Genomic DNA, 13,359 nt, shown 5'->3' on the forward strand with positions numbered 1-13,359 from the left:
TGCATTTTTATATTCGCGATGTAGTCATACCCGAAACAACACTAAGGGACCAGAAGATTTGTAGACTTAAAAAAAATGCAACACTACACAATTTAAAAAAATTGGTTCAGAAATATTAGGAAAACGATAATGTTCCTTCTGCCTCATGCTGCGTTCGGCCCATCAGCGTGATCGTAATTTCTGATGTTGAACTAACACAAAATAATTATCAATTAAGTAAATGAAGAGATGGAAATCATCAACGTTAATTTACTAAAATAAGCACACTTATTTTTAACACACTTTTCTTAATGCTGCGTACCTTTTCATATTAAATTACAATAGATGACCACTGTGGTTAAACACTTTATACATAACAGTCAAAATGCACTCTTGATGCTGTCTGTTCGTAATCAGTTACAAAAACTCTATGTTTTCTGATTGGACAAAAAACAATTAGCATATTCACTCAATATTTTCACATGAAATATAAAATACCTTTGCGGAACGCAGCAAGTCCGCGTCCGCCTCTCATGGAATACAAACAGTAAAAGGTGAGGCGCCAAATGCCTCATATGTCTTGAAACAACAGAATTCTTTTTCGTATCATTAATCGATACATGTACATAGAGATTTGCAGGTACCGCGCAAGAACGGCAAAGGTAAAGAATAATAGATTCTGTCGCTGCTATGTGATGGTTCCTTTCTTTTAGTTTACAATTGGTCGATAACTTTAGGCCATCACGCGTTTACTATTGAGCGTATATTAATGTTTTTTTAGGCGAAGCTTACTAATATTACAGTCTGTATGCGTCCTGCGCTGTCGACCTCTCACTGATGCGGACGAACTACTTCCATAACTCGCTGAATAAAAGAGTTTCGAATGTTTATCATACAATAAATGTGCCTCACTTACAAATAACGTATTTTCAATGTCTTGAATCGTTTAACGAGATATTACGATTGTTACGACCACACGATTAGCGATGCACAAAAATGTGAATGAGCGCGTCTGAGCATGGCCGTCCATCGGGTATTAAATTCAGTAATTCGAGAACGAAATGAGGTATCTTCTTGCTTTCAATTTAAATAATATTCTGATATCATATCTACATTTCAGTCACTGCAGTGTATGAACTAAGAACAACCATACACAAAGTTTACACAGGCCGCCCGTTGTGGCCGAGCGGTTCTAGGCGCTACAGTCTGGAACCGCGCAATCGCTATGGTCGCAAGTTCAAATCCTGCCTCGGGCATGGATGTGTGTGATGTCCTTAGGTCAGTTAGGTTTAAGTAGTTCTAAATTCTAGGGGACTGATGACCTCAGATGTTAAGTCCCATAGTGCTCAGAGCCATTTTGAAAGTTTACACAATGCGTTTTTACTTCTGCAAAACCTTTAAAATTTCGTGCAATGTTTTACTTAAATTGACATATCGAGTAACTATGGCATATAACAAAAAGGATTTCAGTCCTTTATTGAAGCAAGATACCAGATTGTAAAATATGCAAAAATCGATTTTTTTATCTAACATTTTTCGAAAAATCAGATAAGTATTTCACATCGGCCAAAACACCCTCTCCAAGTACAGGCACCAGCATTTGGCTAGAGCGTAGCCATAACAATAGGTGCCCTTAGCACGAAATGCACAGAGCACATCTCTAGCAGCAAAAGGGTTAAAATGAGTTTTTATGGGTTTCATTGGATTTTTGTCGATTTTCTTATTGATTGTGAAGTCAATAATATTGCAGCTACGCTTTGTGCAGCGTCTTTGAGAAATTCCACTAAAATGTGTGGAGAAAAGTACTTGCTGTATCACAGATGATGAGACAGTATCATAAAAATGCAACAGATTCTAATAGATTTGTTAACATATGGCTGTTTAGCTGATTTCGGTAATCTACGCAAAGAATAAGTAACATATATGAGTGTAACGAGGCCTGCTATTTTAAATTTATGCTACTTTTTAATATATATGTAATCGACCACTAATTGTGATAATTCAATTCCCTGCTTCATGAGTGTCAGAACCTACAATCCTAAATTAGTTATCTGATTCTTAACGTATTTATTCGTATGTGCTCAATGTAATGGTTCACTTGACTTGGCCAAGTGTGGGTGATTCGTTCTGGAAAAACTGTATGATCTACAGCAGCACCTGCTACTCAGTACATCGCACGGCCCATGGGGACACAAGTCTTGCTGCACACAACCTTATTTCCAGACTTCATGTGTGTGACATGGATGTAAGATACAACACTTTGTCTGTCATTTCGGGCGTTAGTCACGTGGTGGTGTTCGACATTCTATATTTTCTTTCTTTTTTTGTTAATGAACTCTTTATTCAAAACAAACAATTGATACTCAAATTCTACATATTCCTTACAATTACTGCAGCTGCATTATTTCACTACAGGTTGTGCGTTGTTATGTTATTATTCCACTATTCTATCATTATTGATTCTACATGTTACTTTGGCTTTTTGAGCTACCTACAAGGTTAATACGTTGATGTCTTTTCCTAATTCTATGCTAGCGGCAACGCTCCAGGTGTGCGAGCGTGATGTACATACCTATCCCATCGGCCATGAACACCGAGCTAATCCGAGTGGGCATGCCCCTGGCACACCGCTGGCCCAAGATCTTGAATTCGCTGCTGTTTTATATTGACAGTTTATCCTGTCTTAACCGACGTCTAAGCTAAAATTCTTATTACTACTATCACATTTAGTGCTTTGTCATAATCGGTGTTTTATGCACCCTCCCAGACGTGAGGCAGCTGGCCAAGTCCGCGTCCCGGCGGAACAGGACATGTGCACGGAGTCTAGATTGGTGTAATATACTAATTATGATTGTTGCTTTGGAATTTCCTTAGGTTTTTATTTGAGATTTCGTTTGAGAGTTCATTAAGTGTTTGGAATGTGTCCAGTTGCTTGAGCAGATCGTGCGTGTTACGATTGGGTAATTGTTGCCTGAGTTGTGATGCAACTTTATCTAAGTGGGGCACTCGTATACCACATGGTCTAGAGTGCCTTCTATGGCGCCACAATCACACGCTGGTGTAGGCCGCTTCTCGAAACGGTTTAGATATGCCGGATACGGTCCATGTCCAGTAAAAAGTGCAGCAGTCCTATGGTTGGTTTGAAATACCTGAGCTGCAGGAGCTCCCTAATGTTCGACAGCAACTTGTAAGTTCTGCACCCAGTTTCATCCCCATCCCACTGCTCCTGCCATGGTTTCTCACAACTTCTTTTGATGTTGGATTTGTTTCCTACGTGGACTCCCATTATTTGAACTACACTCCTGGAAATGGAAAAAAGAACACATTGACACCGGTGTGTCAGACCCACCATACTTGCTCCGGACACTGCGAGAGGGCTGTACAAGCAATGATCACACGCACGGCACAGCGGACACACCAGGAACCGCGGTGTTGGCCGTCGAATGGCGCTAGCTGCGCAGCATTTGTGCACCGCCGCCGTCAGTGTCAGCCAGTTTGCCGTGGCATACGGAGCTCCATCGCAGTCTTTAACACTGGTAGCATGCCGCGACAGCGTGGACGTGAACCGTAGGTGCAGTTGACGGACTTTGAGCGAGGGCGTATAGTGGGCATGCGGGAGGCCGGGTGGACGTACCGCCGAATTGCTCAACACGTGGGGCGTGAGGTCTCCACAGTACATCGATGTTGTCGCCAGTGGTCGGCGGAAGGTGCACGTGCCCGTCGACCTGGGACCGGACCGCAGCGACGCGCGGATGCACGCCAAGACCGTAGGATCCTACGAAGTGCCGTAGGGGACCGCACCGCCACTTCCCAGCAAATTAGGGACACTGTTGCTCCTGGGGTATCGGCGAGGAGCATTCGCAACCGTCTCCATGAAGCTGGGCTACGGTCCCGCACACCGTTAGGCCGTCTTCCGCTCACGCCCCAACATCGTGCAGCCCGCCTCCAGTGGTGTCGCGACAGGCGTGAATGGAGGGACGAATGGAGACGTGTCGTCTTCAGCGATGAGAGTCGCTTCTGCCTTGGTGCCAATGATGGCCGTATGCGTTTTTGGCGCCGTGCAGGTGAGCGCCACAATCAGGACTGCATACGACCGAGGCACACAGGGCCAACACCCGGCATCATGGTGTGGGGATCGATCTCCTACACTGGCCGTACACCACTGGTGATCGTCGAGGGGACACTGAATAGTGCACGGTACATCCAAACCGTCATCGAACCCATCGTTCTACCATTCCTAGACCGGCAAGGGAACTTGCTGTTCCAACAGGACAATGCACGTCCGCATGTATCCCGTGCCACCCAACGTGCTCTAGAAGGTGTAAGTCAACTACCCTGGCCAGCAAGATCTCCGGATCTGTCCCCCATTGAGCATGTTTGGGACTGGATGAAGCGTCGTCTCACGCGGTCTGCACGTCCAGCACGAACGCTGGTCCAACTGAGGCGCCAGGTGGAAATGGCATGGCAAGCCGTTCCACAGGACTACATCCAGCATCTCTACGAACGTCTCCATGGGAGAATAGCAGCCTGCATTGCTGCGAAAGGTGGATATACACTGTACTAGTGCCGACATTGTGCATGCTCTGTTGCCTGTGTCTATGTGCCTGTGGTTCTGTCAGTGTGATCATGTGATGTATCTGACCCCAGGAATGTGTCAATAAAGTTTCCCCTTCCTGGGACAATGAATTCACGGTGTTCTTATTTCAATTTCCAGGAGTGTATTTTCTCTCTTTTTCTTTCTTTGCCCAGAACCAAGCTGCCTGCTCCCTGATCTTTGTACCAAGCGGACAGAGTGCCATTAACACTTTCCCCAGGAGTTGCCCCTACCGAGAGCAGGAGCATATTCCGCTGCACCCTTCTCACGGCCGTTGCGGGCGTGACCCTCGTGAGCCTGTGTGCCCAGACTTCCGAACCCTACCCTACGATAGGTGTTAGGATGCTGTTATGGTACAGCTTTATCAGGTGCACTGGCCGGTGGAAACGTTCATGACTAATTCCAGCGACCTCTGGGTTATGGTGTCTATGTGTGTCGTGTAGTTCCACTTCTCGTCGACGACTACTCCCAAGTGTCGGGCATCGTGGCGCCGAAGAAATGGTGAGCCGTCTGTTCTGACCGTGGGATTTCTGGTGAGTTGTCATTTCAGTAGTAGGTAAATTGACTTGCTGGGTACTATCGTCATATTTGCCCTGCAGAACCATGCTGTCAAGATTTACATGGTCCTTTCCACTTTTGGCTCCAATTCTTCGCGGCAGGGGTAGGTCGTCTGCGTAGGCTGTGTCCTATAGCACATCATCACTATTATTCCAGCTGTCCAGAAGAGGTTCCATGATGACATCCCAAAAGAGTGGCCCCAGGACAGAGTCCTCTGGACACCCCTTTGCTATCCTTTTACGATTTTTCCGCTAGGAGACGATAGCCTGACCTCTCTTTCTTCACAGTAGCTCCTAAGACAGCCTTATAGCGACCGAGGACACTCCTTCTACCGTAGGCAGGAGAAGAGCGAAGGCAACCACAGTCTGTCAAAGGCGCCACCGACATCCTCCATGATGCTGAATATGTACTTGTGCGCGACTGAGCCACAGACCTCAGCCGCCGGGGCTATTGCGTCAGACGCCGATCGCCCCCACCGAAAGCCGAACTCTCTGTCATTCATCCCGCACAGCACACGGTGTGCTCTCGGTCTGTCTGCCAGCAGCCTCTGAAAAAGATTCCCCAGCAGGTCCAGCAAACAGATGGGCCTGTGCGATTTTACCTCTCTCGGGTCTTTGTCTGGACCTTTCTTTACAATCACCACATTTGCCTTTTCCCATATAGACGGGAATTTCTAGAGCCTCGAGCACTTATTATCCAATTTAGTGAGAGGCCCCACCAACTAGGGGAGGGGGGGCGAGGCGAGGAATTGCACTACTTCCGCTATAATGCCGTCCGTGCCTGGAGCTTTGACCCTATTTAGGGTTTTAATTCTTCATAGCACTAACTTCGGAGCTCCTGAAGTGATCGATTCCATTTTCAAGAGAAAGTCATGGGATCCAAACCAACACGAACAGAGATGTCGCTGAATGAGAGAGACTGTAGCCTACAAAAAACTGTCCGCTTTTATCAACGTTTCAGGCTATTTTTCTAAATTTTCGTCCACCTGCCTGCTTACCTGAGTGGTAACGTGTTTTCTTCCCATGCAATGGGCCCGAGTTCGATTCCCGGTCCGGTCGGAAATTTTCTCCGATCGTGAACTGGGTGTTGTGTTGTCCTCTTCAACATATTCACCGACACATAAGTCGCCGAATTTGGCGTCACCTGAGATAAGACTTGCAACCCACGGTCGAACTTCCCCCGATGGAACTTACTGGCCAACAATGCCACACGATCTTTTCATTTTATATATAAATCCTCGACTGTGTGTGGGAGAATCCACAGCAGTGATCATTCAAACCCTCGCGATTAACTGTCCGAACAGGCCTTGAAGGCCCAGCGGTAACGGCCTGCCGCCGTGTCGTCCTCACCCTAAGGCGGCACCAGATACGGCTATGGAGGAGCATGTGGTCAGCACACCACTCTCCCGGCCGTCTTCAGTTCTCGCGACTGGTGCCACTACTTCTCAACAAGTAGCTCCACAATTGGCCTCACAAGGCCTAAAACTTCGAAAAAAGTGGAACACCTTCAATGAAATTATTCTGCTGCGTAAAACACATCTGCGTCTACAGTTCTCCACAAACACGGACGTTTGAGTACGATTTTGGATTACGAGAAGAGCCTATTCTGTCGTCAGGTTTCGTTGCTGATGGTCGGCCGGCTGGTGTGCGGCCTGGCGTCGGCCGGCGTGACGACCATCGCGCCGCTGTACGCCGAGGAGGTGGCGGCGCTGGAGGTGCGCGGCGCGCTGGGCACGCTGCTGGACCTGATGCTGGCCGCCGGCCTGCTGGTGGTGTACGGGCTGGGCATCGTGCTGCCGGTGCGCTGGCTCACCGCCGCCATGGCCGCGCTGCCGCTCTGCTTCTGCGTCGCCTTCTTCACGATGCCGGAGTCCCCCGAGTACCTGCGCGGCCGCGGCAAGCACGACGAGGCCCAGAGGGCGGCCGCCTGGCTGCGGCTGGACCACGGCTCTGCCGAGCTGGTGCCCGTGCTGACGGAGACGCAGCAGCTGAAGCAGCAGCAGCGCCACCGGGAGGGGCAGGGTCAGCGCTGGGAGCAGGTGGAGCGCAGCGTCCAGGCGCTTTCCGAGAAGAAGCCCACGGCGCGCGCCTGTATCTTGGTCTTCTCGCTCATGGCCTTCCAGCAGCTCAGTGGCATAGACGCCATACTCTTCTACACCGTCGACATATTCCAGGTTATTCTATTTACAGTTTATCTGTTTGCGTAACTTCTGAAAGAGATTGCAGATTTTGCGGGCTGATTTCAGTTAATTTGGCAGATACAGCCCGTCTAATATTTGCTGTTTTCCGGCGAGCAGTGTCCATCTTCCGTCATTGGAATCGGAACATGCTACTTACTGCTAGAGCACCAACCAAATATTTGCGATAGTTGTACGATGGGAAGAGCATGGAAAACGGGGAGTATTCAGAGGGCAGTGAAGCTCACACAAGAGTAATGCCAATACCATTGGATGCACCCACTGTCCGCGTCTGGGTAAACTGGAGATGTACACTACCGGAAAAAATGCAGCACACTAGAGGAAAACATTTTTTTGACAAGTGATATGAAAGGTGTTTCATTATTCTAGAAGATCAGTCTCGATTACGTAGAAATATTGGAACACGTGAGGAAATACTGACCCTACGACTTATCTTAGAATCTAGATTAAGGAAAGGCAAACTTACGTTTCTAGCATTTCTAGACTTAGAGAAAGTTTTTGACAATGTTGACTGCAATACTCTCTTTCAAATTATGAAGGTGGCAGGGATAAAATACAGGGAGCGAAGGGCTATTTACAATTTGTAAAGAAACCAGATGGCAGTTATAAGAGTCGAGGGATATGAAAGGGAAGCAGTGGTTGGGAAGAGAGTAAGACAGGGTTGTAGCCTCTCCCCGCTGTCATTCAATCTGTATATTGAGCAAGCAGTGAAGGAAACAATAGAAAAATTCGGAGTAGGTATTAAAATCCATGGAGAAGAAATAAAAACTTTGAGGTTCGCCGATGACATTGTAATTCTGTCAGAGCCAGCAAAGGACTTGGAAGAGCAGTTGAACGGAATGGACAGTGTCTTGAAAGGAGGATAGAAGATGAACGTCAACAAAAGCAAAACGAGGATAATCGAATGTAGTCGAATTAAGTCGGGTGTGATGCTGAGGGAATTAGATTAGGAAATGAGACACTTAAAGTAGTAAAGGAGTTTTGCTATTTGGGGAGCAAAATAACTGATGATGGTCGAAGTAGAGAGGATATAAAATATAGACTGGCAATGGCAAGAAATGCGTTCCTGAAGAAGAGAAATCTGTTAACATAGAGTATAGATTTGTTGTTGTTGTTGTTGCGGTCTTCAGTCCAGAGACTGATTTGATGCAGCTCTCCATGCTACTCAATCCTGTGCAAGCTTCTTCATCTCCCAGTACCTACTGCAACCTACATCCTTCTGAATCTGCTTGGTGTACTCATCTATTGGTCTCCCTCTACGATTTTTACCCTCCACGCAGCCTTCCAATGCTACATTTGTGATCCCTTGATGCTTCAGAAAATGTCCTACCAACCGATCCCTTCTTCTAGTCAAGTTGTGCCACAAACTTCTATTCTCCCCAATCCTATTCAACACCTCCTCATTAGTTATGTGATCTACCCATCTAATCTTCAGAATTCTTCTGTAGCACCACATTTCGAAAGCTTCTATTCTCTTCTTGTCTAAGCTATTTATCGTCCATGTTTCACTTCCATACTTGGCTACACTCCATACAAATACTTTCAGAAACGACTTCCTGACACTTAAATCTATACTCGATGTTAACAAATTTCTCTTCTTCAGGAACGCTTTCCTTCCCATTGCCAGTCAACATTTTATATCCGCTCTACTTTGACTATCATCAGTTATTTTACTTCCCAAATAGCAAAACTACTTTAAGTGTCTTATTTCCTAATTTAACTCCCTCAGCATCACCCGACTTAATTCGACTACATTCCATTATCCTCGTTTCGCTTTTGTTGATGTTCATCTTATATCCACCCATCGAGACACTATCCAATCCGTTCAACTGCTCATCCAAGTCCTTTGCTGTCTCTGACAAAATTACAATGTCATCGGCGAAACTCAAAGGTTTTATTTTTTCCCCATGGATTTTAATACCTACTCCGAATTTTTCTTTTGTTTCCTTCACTGCTTGCTCAATATACAGATTGAATAACATCGCGGTGAGGCTACAATCCTGTCTTACTCCCTTCCCGACCACTGCTTCCCTTTCATTTCCCTCGACTCTTATAACTGCCATTTGGCTTCTATACAAATTGTAAATAGCCTTTCGCTCCCTGTATTTTACCCCTGCCACCTTCAGAATTTGAAAGGGAGTATTGCAGCCAACATTGTCAAAAGCTTTCTCTAAGTCTACAAATGCTAGAACCGTAGGATTGCCTTTCCTTAATCTAGCTTCTAAGATAAGCCGTAGGGTCAGTATTGCCTAACGTGTTCCAATATTTCTACGTAATCGAGACTGATCTTCCCCAAGGTCGGCTTCTACTAGTTTTTCCATTCGTCTGTAAAGAATTCGTGTTAGTATTTTGCAGCCGTGACTTATTAAACTGATAGTTCGGTAATTTTCACATCTGTCGACACCTGCTTTCTTTGGGATTGGAATTATTATATTCTTCTTGAAGTCTGAGGGTATTTCGCCTGTCTCATACATCTTGCTCACCAGGTGGTAGAGTTTTGTCAGTACTGGCTCTCCTAAGGCCGTCAGTAGTTGTAATGGAATGTTGTCTACTGCCGGGGCCATGTTTCGACTCATGTCTTTCAGTGCTCTGTCAAACTCTTCACGCAGTGTCATATCTCCCATTTCATCTTCATCTACATCCTCTTCCATTTCCATAATATTGTCCTCAAGTACATTGCCCTTGTATTGACCCTCTAAATACTCCTTCCACCTTTCTGCTTTCCCTTCTTTCCTTAGAGCTGGGTTTCCATCTGAGCTCTTGATATTCATACAAGTGGTTCTCTTTTCTCCAAAGGTCTCTTTAATTTTCCTGTAGGCAGTATCTATCTTACCCCTAGTGAGATAAGCGTCTACATCCTTACATTTATCCTCTAGCCATCCCAGCTTAGCCATTTTGCACTTCCTGTCGATCTCATTTTTGAGACGTTTGTATTCCTTTTGCCTGCTTCATTTACTGCATTTTTATATTTTATTCTTTCATTAATTAAATTCAATATTTCTTCTGTTACCCAAGGATTTCTACCAGCCCTCGTCTTTTTACGTACTTGATCCTCTGCTACCTTCACTACTTCATCCCTCATTGCTACCCATTCGTCTTCTGCTGTATTTCTTTCCCCCATTCCTGCCATTTGTTCCCTTATGCTCCCACTGAAACTCTGTACAACCTCTGGTTTAGTCAGTTTATCCAGGTCCCATCTCCTTAAATTCCCACCTTTTTGCATTTTCTTCAGTTTTAATCTACAGTTCATAACCAATAGATTGTGGTCAGAGTCCACATCTGCCCCTTGGAATGTCTTACAATTTAAAACCTGATTCCTAAATCTCTGTCTTACCATTATATATTGTATTTGAAATATGTCAGTATCTCCAGGCTTCTTCCATGTATACAACCTTCTTTTATGATTCTTGAATAGATAGTATAGATTTAAGTGTCAGGAAGTCGTTTCTGAAAGTATTTGTATGGAGTGTAGCCATGTATGGAAGTGAAACATGGACAATAACTAGTTTAGACAAGAAGAGAATAGAAGCTTTCGAAATGTGGTGTTACAGAGGGATGCTGTTGATTAGATTGGTTAGATCACGTAAATAACGAGTAGGTATTGAATAGAATTGGGGAGAAGAGGAATTTGTGGCACAACTTGAGTAGGAGAAGGGATCGGTTGGTAGGACATGCTCTGAGGCATCAAGGGATCACCAGTTTAACATTGGAGGGCATCGTGGAGGGTAAAAATCGTAGATGGAGACCAAGAGATGAATACACTAAACAGATTCAGAAGGATGTAGGTTGCAGTAGGTACTGGGAGATGAAGAACCTTGCACAGGATAGAGTAGCATGGAGAGCTGCATCAAACCAGTCTCTGGACTGAAGACCACAACAACAACAACAACAACAACACTGAACTCAGTCCTCTGAGGTGTTGGGCTCCGTATATGACGAAACACGAAAGGAAGGAAATCAGTAGCTGTGGAGAGGTGGAGCATTTGAGGCGTTGGAAGAGGATTCCGGTGCAAAGGTGATATCATTACTGAAGACTAACATGAAAACGCCAATGAGACCAACAATTAGAGCAAGGTAGGAGACGAAGGAAGCATGTTCTTACTATATCTAAAAGGTAGATAAGTAGTGAAGAAGTGGAATGTTGAAGACAGCCTTGGTGTTGAGGACTTAGGACATGAGAAGAAATGATTTGAAATGTAGAAGTCAGACGTGGCTGTTAAAAATCATAGAGTGGACATTCCAAGAAGACTCAGCGGTATAGACGCCATACTCATCTACATCATCGATTATTCTTGGATATTGCCTTTCAAGTACCTCTCTTATATTTATCCGTTCACACGACACCGAAACTGATTCTAAATATTATAGGCTGATGATAATTCTGAACTGCTCTTGCGGGATTATCTAATGTAGCGTCGCCTACTGTTCGCCATATTTCGGCGAACTGACCTGCTGCCATCTTCATTCTGTCCTAGTTAATACGATCAGGGCAGCGGGAAGAGAGCAACAAAGTAGCTTCGCGAAATACCCAAGAACTAGACCACTCTACCCTTCAGAATAGTCAGTCATGTGTATTCATACTGCTATTCCAACATGCCGCGACATTTACTCTAAAACAACCTCAAATATCTACATTTTCTTTTTATTCGATTTTCCTATGATTTACATTTCATTTTCATACAATTCTTTGGTCGAGAAGAACACTTTCAAAAACTTATTCCTCAGCTTCATATCAATATTCCATTGCAGTGAAGACTTTTTTCGTTTGCAACCTCCTACTTTTATCTCCCTACATTTGAGCTGCCTGTTTAATCTGTGTAGTGTTCTGTCACTTCTGCTACTGGCTATGTCATTGTGCCTACCTCTAGAATTTTGCTGGTGTTTCTCATTAGTTTTGGAACCTTAACGTTTATATTATGGTGGGTAGGTTGTGGGGGGGGGGGGGGGGGGGGAAGGGATAGGTGGCCGGGGAGGAATATCATTTGCTGGACAAATGTTGATGGTCGTAGCGCTACAACGTCCGTACAAACTCCTCCACATTATCTAGCTTCATGAAACAGAATTTTTCACTACATCCTCCATAGATTTTCGTCGCTTATAGATTATCTTTTGACTACACAGGAAGAAACAACACACATCTTATCACAAATATTAATGGTCAGACAGCAGAACATTCGTACCAAATGTTGATTATTCATTAATTTCTGAAATTAAATTTCGTTACAATTTTGATGTTAATTTTGAGTCCTCAAGAAACATTTTTGTGCTACAATTCCACCTGCCAAGATGGAAGGAACGTCATTCTTCATACAAGTATTGATAGTTATCTTACTAGTACACTCCTAAAATCGGCTTGGGTGTTAATTTGCCAAAAAATCGCTTTTCGTAGTTTGGCCCCTTATAGACTATTTTTCTGATGCACGGACTTTAGTTCACGGTTATTGTTGTACACTGAAGGGCCAAAGAAACTGTTATAGGAATGCGTATTCAAATACAGAGATATGTAAACAGGCACAATACGGCACTGTGGCCGGCAACGCCTATTTAAGACAACAAGTGTCTGGCGCTATTGTTAGATCGGTTACTGCTGTTACAATGGGAGGTTATCAAGATTTAGGTGAGTTTGAACGTGTTGTTACAGTCACGAGCAATGGGACACAGCATATCCGAGGTAGCGATGAAGGGGGGATTTTCCCGTACGACCATTTCACGAGTGTACCATGAGTGTACCGGTGGTGGAGTGTTCGTCGCTGTTAGTAGTAGTTTATCCTGTAGTGAAGTAGAAGTGGATAGTTCCTGTGAATTATTATGGGTGGAGGTTACACTCAACAACCGAGCTAGGTTAATAATTGGCTCCTTTTACCGACTCAGCAGCATTAGTGGCAGAACAACTGAGAGAAAATTTGGAATACATTTCACATAAATTTTCTCAGCATATTATAGTCTTAGGTGGAGATTTCAATTTACCAGATATAGACTGGGACACTCAGATGTTTAGGACGGGTGGTAGGGACAGAGCATCGAGTGACAT

At 44.8% G+C, this 13,359-nt stretch overlaps 1 protein-coding gene across 1 annotated transcript in view; it reads left to right on the forward strand.

Moving 5' to 3' along the window:
• Window positions 1-13,359, forward strand: part of LOC126186611 (solute carrier family 2, facilitated glucose transporter member 8-like) — a 37,508-nt gene that overhangs the window by 10,727 nt on the left and 13,422 nt on the right. The window contains exon 3 of the mRNA XM_049928229.1: window positions 6,747-7,097. Within this exon, the coding sequence (XP_049784186.1) occupies window positions 6,747-7,097 (351 nt within the window). The remainder of the gene's footprint in view (window positions 1-6,746; window positions 7,098-13,359) is intronic.

This window comes from Schistocerca cancellata, chromosome 1 (genome assembly GCF_023864275.1).
Source record: "Schistocerca cancellata isolate TAMUIC-IGC-003103 chromosome 1, iqSchCanc2.1, whole genome shotgun sequence".
Classification (NCBI taxonomy): domain Eukaryota; kingdom Metazoa; phylum Arthropoda; class Insecta; order Orthoptera; family Acrididae; genus Schistocerca; species Schistocerca cancellata.